Source organism: Phasianus colchicus, chromosome 12 (genome assembly GCF_987193195.1).
Source record: "Phasianus colchicus chromosome 12, bPhaCol1.hap1.1, whole genome shotgun sequence".
In the NCBI taxonomy this organism is placed as follows: Eukaryota; Metazoa; Chordata; class Aves; order Galliformes; family Phasianidae; genus Phasianus; species Phasianus colchicus.
Genome location: NC_143447.1, coordinates 1,967,202 through 1,985,082, shown reverse-complemented (window position 1 = coordinate 1,985,082; position 17,881 = coordinate 1,967,202). Strand labels below are relative to the sequence as shown.

The following is a 17,881-nucleotide window of genomic DNA, read 5'->3' as shown; positions in this document are numbered from 1 at the left end:
CATACAAGGACTGTCCCACTACAAAGGGTCACTGCATTCTCTGAGAACACTCCCCCACCTACCTGGGAGGAAGAGAAGACATCCTGTGCCTTTCTGAAAGGACCCAATTCAACCTTTGCCAGTCCTACTATCTATGCATTTTTTCAAGTTCAACAGTTACCCATAAAACACCTACAAACAAAACCAGGTGACACACATCACACAGCTGCAGCGTCCCCTAAGCAGCAGAAGAGAAAGATGCAGAGGCAGCACCCCTCAGTCTCCCAGCAGGGATGATGGGGAACAGTGACTGCACCGCAGGGCATGCAACCATTTGCAATCTTAGCCTAATTAGACACTGGAACACAAACAGCCACTGAGAAGCTTTCTGTACAGAGGGAGGTCAGGAGCTTGGACTCAAGTAGGAGGAGCTGAGTGTGTTCACCACATCCCTCAGGCTGTCTGCAAAGCAATTTTCCACCTCTTCCAATATACGGACCTTCAGAAGTTCCTGGTGTGTAACTGCTGCAGACACAGGGAAGCATGCTATTCTTTGCCACCTCTTACATAGCCTGGCCCACCAGGGACTACAGGTTAGGAAAGCAGTGGTTTAGATCGTTCTAGTGGTGAAATAAACCAATACATTTTCTGAATATCAATCTGCTCTCAGGCCAGACAAAGAAAACACAATAATCCAAGAAGTTGGTAACAACAGTGAGAAGGATTTATAACTTGTGTAATTACCTTCTGGCCTCTGTTTTCTGGCATTACAACAGCCTAGTCTCATTAAGCAATAGTGACGGGGAGCCAGGCACCAAACACGACTAAATACCTTGGTGAAGGGATGTGCCAGCTCCTCTGCAGTGTTTCGACTGAGAATCCCTCTGATCCCCCCTGTCTCGGTGGCCAGTGATTGATTGCACAACCCACTTCCAGCAACGCGATTTTTCTTTCTGACAAGGCAGCCTTAAGGAAGTTGCTGGAGCGGAAACCCCGACAGAACCGGGGGAAGATCATCAGGTTTGTATCAGAGCTGCACTATCATCACTCTTCACTAGACTCATCCTGTTATGGATTTTCTCAAAGGACTGGAAAGAAATCAAATCAGAGTTATTCTCTCTTGCGAGAGCCCCCCTATGAAATGGTACCTTGATACTGGGTAATTATAGCTTAGATATGAACAATCAAAGAGAGGCCTTCGGATTTAATGAAAGGCTTTGAAATTGTTGTAGTGTAGAGAGGGGGTAAAAGCTCAAACAAAGAAATCCGTAGGAGATTCCCACTGCATTCCAAGGGGAAGGGACTGCTGCCCTGCCAAAATGCATAACAACCTACTGCCCACACAACACACCGTGCAAGTAGAGGGCAGAACTTCAGAAAAGTGATTTTAAGAAGTATTTGATTATACACTAGCCACGTATATCACTGCCTGGATACAGTGCAGTCAGCACTAGGGATGTGGGTAAGACCACCCCACTCCGGGTTCTGACTGCTGCTCCCCAAACCCACATGCTGTGAAGCCAAACCCTCCAGCCTTGAGAAAGTACGCAGCTACCTCCACACCAAATAAGCACAGACGCAATACCCCACGTCTCTTACTAATGTAGCATTTTGCTATTAGCAGGAAAAAAATGTAGTCAAGTGCACCTTGTTCATAGAAAGGAGCCAAGAGGGAAGCTTGGCTGCAGTGAAAGCAGTGTTATCTCCCCTCATCAGAGGGCAAGGCTGGCACTAACATCCAAAAGCAGGATTGAGCTCATTGATTTGAGGTTCATTTCTCATTCTACAGCATCCCTCAACTCCCAGCTCAGCCTCCTCGAGGCCTTGGCTGACACCATCACCAGGGTTACAGTCACTCTGAGTTAGGAAAGGCTTGCTGCTGGGGATGGCTGTGGTTGCAATCCAAAATGAAGCTCAGTGTTTTCACAACTGTGTTTAATTAAATGCTGATAGGAAGGGAAAGGCAGAGAGGAAACCAGCTGCGCACTTCTCTCTTTTGCCTTGAGCAGCACAGGCTGCCAGTGCAAGGCACAGAGTGAAAACTGGTGGGAGAGAGGTGATGAGCATCTTCAAGGAAAAATAATACTAAAATAAAAAGGAACAAACCCAAACAGCTACTATAAAACAATGCTCCGCTGCCATGGAACTGCATTTTCCAAAGTAAGATAGAAATAACAGAGAGAAAGGAAGCTCTCATTGAAGGATTTTACATTTAAGAACAGACTGCTTTGATAGCAGTGCAGTACCCTACAGATTCCTCACTGGTCTGGTGCAGACACATGCAACAAGAAATCCTCCTCCTCTCTCGGGCATCCAAAGGCTTCAATTGAGCTCCTGGTGATGGAAAATACGTTACAGCTTTGAATTGAAACTAGTATAGGAACATTGCCCTTTCCAGCTCTGCAGTTTGAAGGCAGCATAAATGGAGATCAGATGTACCCAGATGTACCCAGAGCTCAGGAACGATGAAAATGGCTCAGAAAATCACGGCCCAAGGGCAGCAGTTCACACCGTGTGCTGCTCGTATGTGAGACTGCAGGTGTCTGTGCACACAAATACCTGCAAAACGCACACACACGACAGAAACACGGAGAGAGCCTTCTGCAACCCTCTCCTGGCACCGCCGCGGCCGTTCCTGTTGAATCCTCTGTTTCCCTTTTGCAAATTGCTGCCGGAACACCTTTAAATCAAATGACAGACCCGTGCGGTTCCTCGTTATTTACAGTCAGCTGGGGTTAATAAAACTCATCAGACACAATCCCGATGCTGTCAGGAAAGCCATAACTCACGGCTGCGATCTGACGACCGGGTATTAATAGCTTCACGAGACGCTGCAAAGCAGCAGCGGGGCTGAACAAAAAGGCGACATTTCTGACTCTCCACCTCCCCCTGCAGGAACATCAGCCACAGTCATACGGAAGAGCTGAAAATTCGGTCTTAACGTTGATTTATACACTAGGAAAAAAAATAAATAAAAGGCATTTCCTATTGCTAGTTCACACCACAGCAATCGCAAAGAGTTCCAGCTCCTACGTCAGTGCACTTTCTGTATGATGACATTTCAGGCTCTGAGTTGCCCCAAATAAAATGTTCCTCTTTGCAAGACAGCAGCTGCATTGGTTATTCACTACAGGCATCTTACAATGGGGAAGCTATAGAAGTAAATACGTGTCTGTGGGCACCGTGGGCTTCCCAGCACCACAACGATGCTGCCAGTGGCAGAAGCAGTTTGGATATGGGGAGATGTCTGTTAGCAGCATGAAGCTGGTGAGGTACTGCTCCGCAGTGCTGATGCCTTTAGAGCAGTGAAGGGGAACCATAAATACATCAGCCTGATCGTCACGGCACAACACAGACAATCCCAACCTGAAACAGCAAGCAACCTTGGGGTGAAATCGAGTAATGAGCACATACCTCCAAACCAAAACTCACAAAAAGCCTGTTTCCTCTGCACAAATCAGTGCAGACACACTGCAAGGAGAAAACCAAGGGCCTCAAACAGCTCTTGCCACGTTTGCTTTTAAACTCAAGCTCATCTGTGTGCACAGACAAAAAAAGGCTGATCTGACAACAGGTCTTGTGTCCCTGAGGACTCGGTTCTACACTTGCAGATGCTGGAGGACTCAAACCTTTGGCATAGCTCTCTCCTGTTTTCTCCCCTGAAATGCTTTCATCCTGCTGGGAGCCTTGTGCCAGCATCCCAGGGGGCAGGGAGCAGGCTGCCTTTGGGTGGTGCTTGTCAGTGCTGCTCCTCAATAAGAGAGGCACAGAGCACAGAACAAAATGCCCTATCTGTAGCAGGGAGGTTGGAGATATTAGCAGGGAGAGATTTCTCCCACAAAAGAAGTAATGCTGGCTGCAGCTGCTCCCAAAGTAACCTGCATGACCAGCTTCTCATTAACTCCTGTATCAGAAGCATGGCAGCGATCAGTGCTTTCAGGATTTCCAGTCTAATCCTCCCTTTGGCTTAAATATGTGTGCTCTGGCTTTTTCTATCTACAGCGCAAGGTGTTTTGCATGGAAATTGAAAGTTAAATTGGTATAAGGCTTTTGTAAGAAGCAGCTTTCCTGACTGAAAGTAAAACAAAATTAAGGCAGGAAGAGCAGCGCAGTGCAGTCCTGACAGCCTCTGAAACATCCCACTCAGCAGCGAGCAGAAAATCCTGTCCTCATTTCATCCCTGCAAACGAAGAGTGCTCTGCAGCCGGGTGTGTGACAGCACGCTGCTTCCTGCCACCAGAGCCCTGTTCTGAATGCAGTTTTGCACACACACTGCCCCAGGATGACGTGCTGATGTGTGTCCCAGAATGAACATCACCTCTGCAGTCAGCTTTCCCTACTGTTTGTCTCATCTTTAATTACACGTGTGCACCTACAACGACAGGGACACAAGGGTGTTTTCACCAGATGCCCTGCCTTGGCCTAAATAGGATGAGTAAATCAAAGCGAGGTGCTGAATGAAATCAGAAATCACTACACAGTGTGAACGTGCAGTGTTTGTACAGCAGGGTTCCTGCAGCACCTGGTACACAGCCTATGTGGGGAATGGGACAGAACCTGTAAGAAAGCCTGGTTCTCTTTGTTAAGGCATGGAGGATGCTTATGAGACACAAAAGCTCACTGCTGCTGGACAAAGCTCCGAGCTGAGCTCCCCACAGGCAGCCCGACCACGGCACTGCCATCTCCCCACACTCACAACACACACGGTGATGCCCCAGACACTGAGGTGTCGTGGTGCACACAGCTCATAACCCCACAAAAGCAAACCCTCCCCTATCAGTATGCCTAAAATTTGATTCACTTTTGATTTTCTTCTCTCACCTCTTGTTGACAATGAGCATTACAAACACTGTCCTGTGAGTCTTTAACATCTAACACACGGAGTACGACACAGAAGCACCTTACAGCATCAAGAAATTAATCTGTGCTGAAGACAAACACAACTTCTGGCTGTGTCCTACATGATGGAGGTTTTTATTACTTTAAACTCTCACTGAGCTGCTCCTTTATCAGTGGGTGCCATCACTTCTGTGCAACAGATGATGTCAGAGAGCAGACAAAAGCCAGCATGCAATAACGTGACAAAAGACTCAGGTTGCACACACATCAATTCTGCCATTCTTGAGCATGATGCACCTCTACAACTTAGGCATCCAAAAATTAAGGCATCCGAGTGACGGCTTGGGCTGTCCAGATGTATCAGGGAGGAAGATGTGTCCCTGGGGAGTAATTCCCCTCATCCTGATGGGAGAGGGCAGAGGAGTGGCATCAGATGCAACTTCCCACTTAGCAAATAGGGGATCTGCTCCGACTTGGAGCTCCATGTCCGAGGTATCTAAACTGTTGCTGCTATAATTCTTAGAGACTCCCACTAGGAGCTGCCATTTCATCCATAAGCAGTACCTCAGGCAAACACAAGGCTGAATGCTTTAAAATACAGAAGGCACTGCCTAGCACCAAGGGCTTTCAACAGAGCTCAGTGGTGAGGTGCTGTGGATGCCCAACCCTGGAAGTATTTAAGGCCAGGCAGGATGGTGCTGGACAGCCTGATCTCACACTTGCTCTAGCAGCCAGCAGCCTTGCCTGCAGCAGGGGGGTTGCAACAGAATGATCCTTGAGGTGCTTTTCAACCCAAGCCATTGTATGATGCTGTGATTCTATAAGAAGCATGCTGCAGCTGTGCCTCCCCCACCTGCTGCCCCTAACCCAGTGTTGTATATTTCTTAATTACCAAATCAGCAAAAGACATTCCAATGGTACCTGCTTGCGACAAGAGCTGGTGCTTCCTTTCATTGCCTAAGTTTGCAGCAGGCTTACATGTTACGGTCATGAGAGAACAACACACCCACTGTGCTGCATCCCAGGGCCCCCCATGGTGCTCTCACAGATATTAACGTGCACACACAAGAGGGCAGAGCTGCACCAGCACATTCCAACTGCAGCGCTTGCAGTTCTGTACGACGCAGGGGTTACTGAGCTGCTGGTCTGAGGCCAAAGGGATGAAGTGAAATGTTGTATACAATTTAATTACCCCAAAAATGATCAATCACGTTTCTTCAAAACAAAAACCACCTGTGTCAGGTAACGAACAAAATGTCTGCAGCAGTGCTACCCACCTGTAAAGAGGAAAATACCACATCTTCATACAGAACAATGACGGAATTGCCATCTAATCTATATTATTTACAAATCATCTTCTTACATCAAGTTTGAAGGTTGAAATGGATGCCAAAAGCTGGTGTGCACACGGGCAAACAGGACCAATCTAGTACATCCAGACACCTGGAAATGCATTTGTTCCCCACGCACACAACACTTCCACTGAGGTCCTTCTTTTCTGACACAGTCAGAAGTATCATTATTTTTTTATCTGGATTCCTCAGGTACCTTCACTGAGCAGTTCAAAGGCAGCTCTGAAGCTGGCAAGCTGGCTCAAGGAATGCATTGATACTGATTCAAGAAAACCCATCAGGAATTTGGAACTGCCCAGCCAGCAGTGCACCGTGCCTGTTCATCAGGGACCACCAAGACCTGCCCCTCAGCATGCAGGCAGGAGCAGGAGGGATGCCCAGCAGCCACCTGTGTCAGCTGCCTGGGGACAAAGCAAGATGCATCCCCAGCACAGCTCATTAAAGACGTCTGTCTATTTCTGCACACGCTATAATTATTTCTTAACCAACAGTCATGTTTTGAGATCATTGTGAGCTCTTCCTAACAAGAGTCAGTACCAGGCAAAGGGAGTTCTACTGCCCGTGGAAGTGGCACCCACAATTATTTGTTATTGGAACCCACTGACTTTATCTTCATCCTCAAGGATGAGTACCTAGATAAAAAGGACAGCACTATCAGTGCTTGAGCAGAATGCTGCCATGGGATTCCGCTGGACAAGAATAATAAATATCACTTGAAAATACTCCAAAATCCAACGAAACTACACTGGTGAGATGCAGAAACCCAGCATCTTTGTCATCTATCCACACCTTGGGTTTCTGCATGGTAAAAGAGCACAAAGGAACGGGCTGAAACCACAGCTTTAAAACACATGCTTCCCCACCTCTGCTGATTTACTCACAATAGCCAGATCTAAATCAAACTTGGCTGTCACTTACAGAGGGACACTGAGCACCTGTGTGTTACTACAGAGAAACCCATCTCATCACCTGCTTTCACCTTCCCATGCAACAACATCAGAGCTTCACATGGTCAGAGCCAGGTGAGCTCTGAGGTCCCTTCCAACCATTCTATGATTCACCTCCTCCCTTTTGGAGGCCCACAGGACATCCTGGCTGGTGACACTGTAATTACACAAGACAGAAGTGGAACCCACCTAGGACAGCAAAGGAGACGAAGCCTCCCGAGCCCCGCAGCAGCCGTACAGCTGCGGGTTGTGCAGAAGTGCTCTGATGTGAAGTGATGAGCTGCTAAAACGCCCCGCAGGCAGAGCTGAGCGGGGCACACAGCGCTCCTCCCCTCTGCTCTGCTCTGCCATCCTCAGCAGCGCTCCAACAGGTGAAGCAGTACACTGCCACGGATGCATTCAGATAGCATTTTTCACTCCATGTCTCCAAATGCATCACAAACTGGAAACCTGCAGCACCCACGTACCTTCACTTAGGATTAAACCAATCCACTGGCTGATAAAAGAAAAAACAAAGCCGAAGCACTTGGCCAAGGGCCACAGCTAATCCAAAGCAGAATTCTTTCCTGTAAACACCAGAAATATCATACCTGCCACACATCCAAATACCATCCCACTGCCTAGGACAGGGATGAACACCCAATCCCTGCTAATCCCTTTACAGCTCACAAAAGGAACATCTTCTCTGTGAAAATTACCAATCTGGCCATGCCCTGGGTGAGCACAGAGGTGGGTGGCAACCACTTGGGATTCTCCTTCTTCTGAAGGGCCCATGTTATTCCAGTGACTTCAAGCACGCCCTATTTTGCTACTGTGTGTTTATTATATTAGACCTTTTAATTTATTCTTTTTATTTTATCTCATTATTAAAAAGCCACCACCGTATTTCACAAAACCTAAGATCTAATATTTGTGTAGAAATCCAAATGCATTAAAAATTGTCCCACTCACCCTGAAACATTACTAAGCTAATACAAGAACCCAGACCTGTCTTTCTAAATAGAATTTTTCATTACACGAGATAAATTCAAGCTATGTCTCCCAAAAACTCAGCCATACAAAAGAGCTTTCTCCACCACAGCACTATCAGTGCAAGCTGACTAGGCTGCCTGCGTGGCAAAAGGAAAGAGGAAGGATGGGAGACACAGCACTTCAATCCAAACCATTAAAGCGTTTTGGAAAACACCTGAAGAATTTAAAATGCAACCAGGAGATTCAAACCCCACCTCAGCAGGCTGATGCTAACTCTACACTGCTCCAGGGAACAGAGCTTCCTTTATTCCACCAACCCACTGCTTGGGGACAAAATATCAACAGAAGGAGAGTTATAGATCTTGATGTAGCAACAAAGGGAATTGCCTTTCCGAGAGGCTCTCCCCACGGGGGGTAAAGGACAAAATAATGAATGGTTTCAGCTATCAATGTGTCACTTGCTGAGTAATGACTGTCCCCAAGTGCGACGACAAGGCACTCGGAGGGGTTTGCCTTCAATCCTTCCACTGAGAGACAAAACACACATCTGCAGTTTGTCACTCAGATTACTTCTTGCAAATCTGAACCATTTTCAGAACCAGCTATTTCAACCCTCACTCCTACCTAGTGGAAACACAGGCAGGCTGCACCAGCCTGGATTACCCATGGTGACAATTCAGGTTAGAACTCCAGCGGCCACACTCTACCCCACTTGTGTACAATGATGTCATTGGTTATTGTAACACGTGCTCTGTCCAGGCACAAATTCAATCTGCACCAAACTTTCTGCAGAGGGCCATAAGCTGTCACATCATAGCGACTTCATAACCCATCAACTCGCTTGTGCTCATGCTGGTTTCAGAATCTCTCTTGCATCCCACCTGAAAATACAACGCAAGTTAAAAAGGCAAATTGCTGCAACAGAAAATTACCATTCAGTGCTCCAAAATGTCAGTTTAGAGTAAATTTAGCAGCACTCTTCTGCACAAAAACAACAGACAGATCTGCCTGGCTCCTTCAAGGCGTGATGTAGGAAGAGAGACTTCAACAAGAAATCCTAGAAATAATCTTAAAAAACAAAACAAAACAAAAACAGTCACAGGTTAGAGAAGCCAAACTCCCCACAAAACATACAGCATTGCTTTTAGTCATTGTTTCTCCTCCTCTCTGACATACCCCCAGCAGCACACTTACAGGCAGAGGACACTGTTACATCACTCCCTATGGCAGATCTTGCTGCTGCCCTCATTTCCCAGGGATTAACCAGCAGCTCAGACCAGCTTTTGCCAACTGCACAGAAGGCAGTGCAGTCTTAATGGCAAAGGTCCCCAAACCCTTTCATTTAAGAACTGCCACGGGTGCCCCTGGTACTGGAGATGCCTGAGTTCACCTCGGGATGCTGACATAATTACACCAGTTCCAAGCTAGATTTCTTTTTTTGTCTTTGTGATAGTTAATTTTGACTAAAGAACCCCACTGGCACACAGGGGAGACCCAGGGACACTAAGAACTGAATTCCATTTACTAGCTGTTTCCCTCTGGCACACAGCTGTATGAACACTGATGCCAAATCAAGGATGGGAAAGGAACATTGGGTGGCGAAGGGGACAGAGCAATTCTTCCGTGCAGCCTTAAAACCCCAAGGAGTGATGGTGGTCTAAAAAAGCACTCAGCTCAGTTTCAGGCTTGCAATGCAAAATGCCAAATTATGACAGAAAGCTCTTCAACAACAGCCATGAGCAAGTAATGCTTCATCAAACAGCAAGATCTGCAAAACGGTCCTGTTAAGAAAGTCACAACTATCTCATCTCGCCCTCCCAAATGATCAATACAAAACCGTGAACACTTAAAGGCAGGAAGGCTTGGATGTTTTAATAAGCACACAGAGAGAAAGAAAGCAGCTTCCACACAGCACACCCCTACCGCTTGTTTGTAAGGCTGATGGCCCCATCTTTCTTGCTCAGCTATTCCATTCACTCATGAATTATGCAGAATTGACTTAATAGAGCCAGGAAATAGTGTGGCAGTGATAGCCCGTCCCCTGGCAAACACCATCAGTCTTGTAGCTGCCTTAGAGAACTGAAGGCACACAGTGTGCTGAAAACACAGGCAGAAGGCACAGCCTCCCAGCCCGCAAACATCACAGGGGTGACTTGTATGAGAAGAAGCACTGATGTGGGGTTACTGGGGGTGAGGGGGCCAGAGCCATCATCTATATGGAGATAAGCCATCTCGCTATGGAATCAATCAGTGCCTCCAGGAAAAACACAACAGCCATCCTTACCCCAAGGGAGTTGGTAATGGAGATAAAACCAAAGTCTATTTTCACTTGCGTTCAAGCCTGAAGCAAAAGCAGTCCCTTCTCAACTCCAGGCAATGCTCCAGAGGCAAGCTGACAAAGTTAGGTCAAATGAGGGCTGTGCACAGTTAGCGTGGCCACCCCAGAAGAAAGGACGCTGAAGGAAGGGAAATCCACAAAAGCCAAATCTCACCCCAGGCAGCTACACAGGTCTCTATATTGAGCAGATCTGCATGAGGAGAGTGAGCACAGCTGAGTACTGCGGGCTTTAGGAGACCCCCTGCAAAATACCAGGATTTAGTCACACTTTTTGAAACAGTAACTGAAATTGTTACTGTTTCGGTTCAGATTCAACCCGAATTTCAAAACAACACCTCAGACTGTTAATTAAATCAGAAAATAACATAGCAAATGGTAGCTTGATCTCACTCATACATCCCTTTTACTTCATAACTTTAGAAATGCAAATGTGGAATACCAACAGCACGTGACGTTAGATTCTCAAGATCATTTTTACAGTGAGACATTGTGTGGATAAATGCAAATATCAACAGAACCCAGAAGCACAAAGCCACTCTTTATTAAAAGATAAATGAAGATCAAATCCATTAACAACCCAAGAGATACGTACGCAACAAAACAAAGTCTTTCAGGTAGTAAGAAGCATTCTGTATATAAGGTAAGTTAGCCAGCAACAACACCAAGCCAGTGATCGCACAGACCCTAGATGAAAGTACCTCTGGTGGATGAGAAGCCACGCGCGAGGCAGCAGCGTCCATCTGGGGCCCGGAAAGCCAACGGCATCCTGGGCTGCAGCAACAGAGGGGTGGCGGCGGGCAGGGAGGGGACTGTCCCCTCTGCTCTGCCCTCGTGAGGCCCCACCTGCGGTGCCGCGTCCAGGCCTGGGGCCCCCAGCACAGGAAGGGTGCGGAGCTGCTGGAGCGGGGCAGAGGAGGGCACGGAGATGCTGCGAGGGCTGCAGCACCTCTGCTATGGAGACGGGCTGAGGAGCTGGGGGTGTTCAGCCTGGGGAAGAGAAGGCTGCGGGGAGACCTCACTGCGGCCTGCCAGCACTGGAGGGGAGCTCACAAACAGGAGGAGAGCAGCTTTGTACGCAGGCAGACAGCAATAACGGGACGAGCGGGAACGGCTTTAAACGAACAGAGAGGACGCTGAGGAGAACACCGACAGAGGCGGCGAGGCGCCGCTGCCCAGAGCTGTGCTGCCCCGTCCCTGCGGTGCCAAGGACACGGGCGGCCTGAGCGGAACTCCACGATCCTCACAGCCCATCCCAACCCGAGCCACCCTACGATTCTACACGGCGCCTGCCTCGTTTTTCCCACACAGCACTTGATTCTTGCTAGACTTCTTCCACGAAGAAACCTTAAGACCAACCTGCCCGAGAAGCACAACCGAACCTTAAAACCGACCTCTTTTAGGATGGGGCTTTGGCGGTCCCAACACCGCTGGCGACGAAGAAACCTGAGGAGAGAGAAGCGCGGCGTTAGCAGGGCGGCACGGCTCCCAGCAACTCCCACCGCTCTCGTCGAGAAGTTCGGTTACTCAGCGAAGATATATATATATATATATATATATATATATATATGAGGAAGGGAGGGAGTAATAAAGCGAACATAGAGGCAATGCGAACAGAAATAAAACGAACAGAGGCAAAACGAAGGCGCACCCAACGCAGCCCACCCTTCTGCCCTCCCCTCCGCTCAGCCCAGCTCACCGGCCCGGCCTGCGGCTCCGCCATGGCGGCGGGAGGAGCGCGGTTGCCGCGGTGACGGGGCGGGAAGGCGCGGCCGTGAGGGGAGCGGTGGGCGGCGCCGGGCGGGGCGGGGCGGGGCGAGCGGCGCGGGGAGGCCGGCCGCTCGTTGGCTCAGAGCTCCGAGTCAGAACGGCGTTAAGGCCCGCGGTTCCCCTTGTCGAGCCCCGCCCTCACGCGCTCCGACCGACGCGGGGAGCCCCGCCGCCCCGCCCGCCATCCCCCTCGCCCGGCGCCGTTCCGAGGGCAGAAGGGCGGGCGCGGGGCAACATGGCGGTGCTGCGGGCGACCCCGAGCCGGCCCTGCCCTGCCCTGCGGAGCCGCCCCGGCCCCTCCTCCCCCCGGAGGCTGCACAGAGCTCGAGGCCTGGCGAAAAATACCACAGGAGGAGTTCCTATACAGGAGTAGATTTAATAAAACCACCACCAGTTGTTTACTTTAACATAGCTCTTGTTACAGAAATCATAAAAATGGACTCAGCAGCTAGCTCATTAGTTCTTTCCCCTTTTAATTGAAAAATACCCCCCTTGATTTCAATTCCTACTGCGCTAGATGGAGTGTTAAATAGTGGCCGGGACACCGCGCCCGGTAACTGAGCCCAAAACAAACACAAAGACAATTCCATCATCTCTCCTTTTCAATGTTACGACTCATTATAATGTAAGTGAAACTGAACAGCAAGGAGCGCTCCGTTGGACAGATGAGAGGGGATGGGAGAGGAGATCCACAGCCGAAATCGTGCCATAGTCTTTGGAGAAGTGGTGCGAAATACCCCTCCTTTTCCTGCCTCGGAGTTCAGAGAAATAAGAAAACAGCTCTAAGCACACACACACAGCTCCTCCAGGCCGAGGGCGCGTCCTGTGTGCGTGGATGGGAACAGCAGAGTTGGGCTTGGGCAGGTCGAGCAGTACCAGTGTGGGGGAGAAAAAAAAAAAAGCAAAGCATCCTGAATCACAACATACACTCTCCATGAATGCAGTGCACACCGGGGTACCGAGTGTCAGGAGCTCAGAGGGACGGGTCCGTCACCAGCAATGGGTAAGCACAGAACGACGGACGTAAAGGAACTGCATGAAGAGGAGAACTCCAGCTTCTCTGGTGAAAGCCTTCAAAAAAAGTCACTACACCAGCACACGCTTCCCCCACCCCATCCCAGGGAAAACAGAACAAGAGAAAAAAAAAAACTGAAAGAAAATGCACAGCAAATAGACATAATCTTGAAGATTTTTAAAGAATAAATATTTTTTTTGTAATTAAACATTATGCAAACACGTGCCACGCTTGCTCTTTGTCCATGCATATGCGCTATATACAACTTTGAAAAATACTGTGTTGTCCTCTTTTTTTTTTTCTGTTTTAAAAGTCATATACAAAGTTTTTTTCCTTGCTGTGTACCCCCCTCCTCCCCTCCCCAAAAAGTCATCTTTACAAGGAGCCAATCAACATTCATCCATGTACTGGGGGGGGGCAGAGAGGAGGAGGGGGGCGGGAGGCATCCCCCCTTACCAAAGTACATCAAAATGGCTGGTTTGGACATGAAAAGCAGTGTCAAGAAACTGGTTTAAATTTCATCTGTACTACACACAGGAAAAGAAAGATAGAAAAGAAAAAGGAGTCGGCTTGGAAAATGAAGCTACGTTACAAGTTAAAGTTGGAGGGTTGTTTTTTTTTGTTGGTTTTTTTTTTTTTTAGTGAGTCTGTCACACTCTTATTGGCCACCTAGAATACTGTTGTACAATGGTTTATCTACCTTTTTTTTTTATTACAATATAATTTACTTAAATTTTCTGTTAACAAAACAGAATCCCGGTTCTACAGACCAGCGGTGTAACAGGCGTAGTGCCTTGTGTGTGTTTTTATTTTTATCGCATGAGCGCTCTAGATGGTAAAAGTTTCAGAGTTCGTTTTATGCGGGGCCAGTCTCAGTCCTCAATGTACTCCCACAGGTCCTTCTCGTAGCCTTCATGCACGTGCTGCAACAAAACCCTTCGTCGACTCTCGCAGTATCTGCAGCAGAGGGGGACAGCACAGAGAAAGCAGGTTAGGAGGCACAGTTCTTTCCCAGCATTGAGTAATGCAAACCTAAATTAAGCCTGCTTCCTAAAGGGGGGTATCCCCTGAGAAGGGCTTTGTATTTGTAGCCAGTTAACAGCGCTAATTAAGACTTCAGTTACTCCAGTCACTCGCTCCAGGTCCCTGGTTGAAAAAGCATCATGCAAATTTAGAGTTTCCCATGCAAAAGCATCTCCAAAGTCTCTAGAGCTGAGAAATAACTGAATAATAGAGCTTTAATAACTGAAAAATGAAGAAGTGGCAGCTGCTAGTTGGAAAAGCTAAAGCATAGTTTAGCAGTGACACCCGAAATGAGAGCGCGCTCTCAGAGGTGTGCTGGTGCACAACAAACCCAGAGCAGGCTGGGCAAAATCTTGGGAATGCTGACCCTGCTTGGTTCCCAATGGAAGTGGCCAAGCACTGAGAGCAGACTAAAGGAAGGGGACTGGCCTGGCTGGAAGAGAAGCTTCACCCCCCCCTAACTCCAGTGCCTTGCAAGCTCTTTATACCTACACTCGTTTCAACTGATACAGCTGCAAATAAACTGATTCCAGATTTAGGTACAGTCCTACCAGAAAGAATGATAGTGAGGAAAAGGGATTTCATAGGAACATATCAAAAGATGCCATGTTCCTTTCAAGTGTGTTAGCCAACTAAAAACATAAAAGCAGAGAAACATTTAAAGTATTTAGGTTCCAGGAGCAAACAATAAATGAGCAGCTCTAACACTGTTAGTGCTTAGTACCTGATCAGATGGTACTGCACAGAACTGCTCTGTCTCCTGCCCTCACTATCAGCTGCTGCAACACAAGCCATCACACACAAAGTCCCATTGATTTAACAAAGCATGTGATAGCCAACATGCACAGTTCCTGCTTTCCCAACTTCAGTTCTTCTGCAGTGATGGGGGTTTAACCCTGCTTTCTAGAAGCGCTTTTGCAAAGTAGGAGATGAGCTTCCCAGTTCTTTAGACCCCATCTGCCCACCTCAGTAACATCCTTGGTCCCATCGTTATTCCATAAGCAGTACAAAAGAGCACTGTGTAGGACATGATTAAGACGTGACCAAACTAGTTAACTGGGACCTGCACAGGCTTGACAGATATGCACAGGCTTTCCAGAAATATGAAGGCAGGCTTGGGATGCTGTTTTCAGGCAATTCAAGCTATATTACACTCTAATTTTTTTTTGGATAGATGTAATCATTCCTAGAAGAGCATTCAGTTTCACAGGAGCAAACAGCCAACCCAACTTAATGGTCATTTATCAAATGCCTCCAAAGGCCTGTGAGCCTTGGCCAGCTGTGCTGCCAGCCTGCACAGCAGAATGGGCCACTGGCCCACCGAAGGCTGATGGCTGCTTCCAGTCCTCATGTCCTCTTCATCGCTACAGCTTACACTACTTGGGTATATTTCTTCCCCGAGTTAGATGCAAGAAATTTGGTGACTTTGGCAAAACGCCTCAAAAGAAAAGTCATAATCCTGTGACTCATTCGCATTTTACAGCTTTGTATTTTTCCACTGTGCAAAAGCAATTCCCCCAGGACTACAAAGAGCACTGGCACTTGTACCACCTGGGCCCTAGCTCTCCTGCTCTCTCCCTGTGTTGATCAGGCTGCTTCTCTCCCTTTTCCTCAGTACAGCTTTTCTGCACTCACTTTTTGCTCAAGGGATGTGCTATGCAAGCATACTCAACAGACAATGGAAAGAGCTGACTGCTTTATTACAGCAACTTGACCTAGGCAAAAATTGTGGGTTGGGAACAACAAAGTCACTCCTTGTTCTCCCTAGACCTGCCTGTGCAGGTCTGTCTCAGCCCTGGCCACTCCTCAGTGCTCCTTCTGTGCAATGCACGGAGAGCCATTGCTTTTGGTCACCAGATGTCAGGGGCTGGCACAGGGCATTGCTCTGCTGTTGCCAGAGGCTCAAGGGCAGGCTGAGGATCCCAAAGCACAACAGGAGGCTGACATCAAGCAGCTTCCCAGGGACATGACTGGAGAAAATGCCAACTTGGCGAGTTACCACACCACAGCATACCACAAGGGATGACAATACAGTAGGTAGGGCAGCTTTGAGACAGCTGTTCAGGAACAAACCTGTACTTATCCTGTACTTTCTGCTTTATGTCTTGCAGCGAATCTTGAGAGATATCTCGCTCAAGGTACCCAGAAAGCACCTCTGTAGCATTCTCTAAGTCTGCTTGGTTATTCTGTAAAGACGGGGGAAAAAAAAAAAGTATTTAGGAGAAAGAAATTTCTTTCATCAGTCCAAATGAAAGAAAAAACAGGATGAGTGAAACTACATAATACTCAAGTAACCTGGTCTGAGAACCATGAATGAAAGAAGAAATTTCATCCTTTGATCAGAACAGAATCTGTATATTTACCAGAAAGTCTTATGTCTTTCTCAATCTGGAATACTTTGGCAAGCCTGAAAAGTCTTTTCCTTACTAGCATACAGTGTGGTACAGGCCAAATTATCTCCCATTGTGTCCCTTGTCTATTTGTTTATCCTCAGCATTGGCAAAGCCTCTGCTGACTCCTAGTACAAGCACTGCAGCATCAGACTACAGCTTGGACTGCTGCTCACAGTAGTTCTGCACACAGCACAGAAGCCTTCTGCTAAGGTTGTGCACCAGCAAAGGATTGTTTCAAATCAAATAGCTAATAGTTTCACCTGCAAAGCAGATCATTTAAATCTTCAAGTGCAATTTTAATGGTAGTGCCATTAGAAAGAGACCAGGGAAATGCAAAATTCCAGCTTTAAGCTTTTGTGCATTCTTTGCCAGTTCAAGCCAGAACTTTGATCCTTTTTCTTGTTTCAGAGTGTGGCAACTTGTAGCCCTGCCTCCTCTCCCAGCAGAGCACCTACACAATGCCTAGCAGGGCTGCTATACTGCAAACAGAAAATTCAGAAAACTTCCATTCAAATGCAGACAACAATTTCTCCGAACTGAAAACCCCTATTTCACTCATCTTTGTTATCTGAGCTCCTGAGAACCACGTTTCCTCCTACCTCAAAGATAATGGACTGATTATTCTTTTTGAGGTAGAAGGCAAAGACGTAAGTGTACATGAGTGTGGCACGACACTGGCAGAGGACGTCGACTGCTTTCTTCAGGAACTGCACCTCAATCCACGACATGTTGTGCTGCTGCATTTCCTCCATCTTCTGCTTCACCTGAGCATAGAGCTTGTGCTCAAAGCGCAGGCTCTGCATGTGGTTCATATAGCGGTTGCAGTAGAACAGGTACCTCTGCAGGGCTGCTCTGGATCTCTGTGTTAATTCCCATTAGGAAAAAAGAAAACAAATAGTTAAAACAAAGTAACGGCTACAAGAGAAGTAAGCCCTTCACAAGGCTCTTCCTGACACTAAGAACAAGCTTCCTCTCCAAAGGAGTTTCCACTCCTCTCGTTGGCCAACAATGTGCAGCACTGTTAACCCTCACTCTGTGCCCAGAGGAGGGGCCAGACCCACTGCAGCTTGCTGTCATGTGGTGAACTTCCCAGCACAGCTGCAGCATCTTCACTCCCAGCCTCAAAAATAATTAGAATCACACTGCTGGAGCCTGAAGTTTTTAATTTCAGCCTCCCATCTCAAGTTACGAGGACTTAAATGCTTCCAGTGTCATGACAAACAGCCAGAAGCAGATTTTCCTTTTTTGGCTATTAA

The 17,881-nt window shown here is 47.7% G+C and overlaps 2 protein-coding genes across 4 annotated transcripts in view; both read right to left on the bottom strand.

Annotated features, from left to right (window-relative positions):
* Positions 1 to 12,224, bottom strand: part of BBS4 (Bardet-Biedl syndrome 4) — a 36,052-nt gene extending 23,828 nt beyond the window's left edge. For 2 of the 3 annotated variants that reach the window (XM_090148620.1, XM_031616263.2), the window contains exons 1-2: positions 12,124 to 12,224; positions 11,819 to 11,870 (exon numbers count right to left, since the gene is read on the bottom strand). In XM_090148620.1, coding sequence (XP_090004746.1) covers positions 11,819 to 11,870; positions 12,124 to 12,147 — 76 coding nt within the window. In that variant the 5' untranslated portion in view covers positions 12,148 to 12,224. Of the gene's footprint in view, positions 1 to 11,818; positions 11,871 to 12,123 lie in introns of those variants that run through there. The other variant, XM_031616264.2, reaches the window with a different exon arrangement.
* A 326-nt stretch (positions 12,225 to 12,550) lies between these two features.
* ARIH1 (ariadne RBR E3 ubiquitin protein ligase 1) overlaps positions 12,551 to 17,881 on the bottom strand; it is a 48,709-nt gene continuing 43,378 nt past the window's right edge. The window contains exons 12-14 of the mRNA XM_031616260.2: positions 17,225 to 17,485; positions 16,306 to 16,418; positions 12,551 to 14,166 (exon numbers count right to left, since the gene is read on the bottom strand). Of these exons, the coding sequence (XP_031472120.1) occupies positions 14,082 to 14,166; positions 16,306 to 16,418; positions 17,225 to 17,485 (459 nt within the window). The 3' untranslated portion in view covers positions 12,551 to 14,081. The remainder of the gene's footprint in view (positions 14,167 to 16,305; positions 16,419 to 17,224; positions 17,486 to 17,881) is intronic.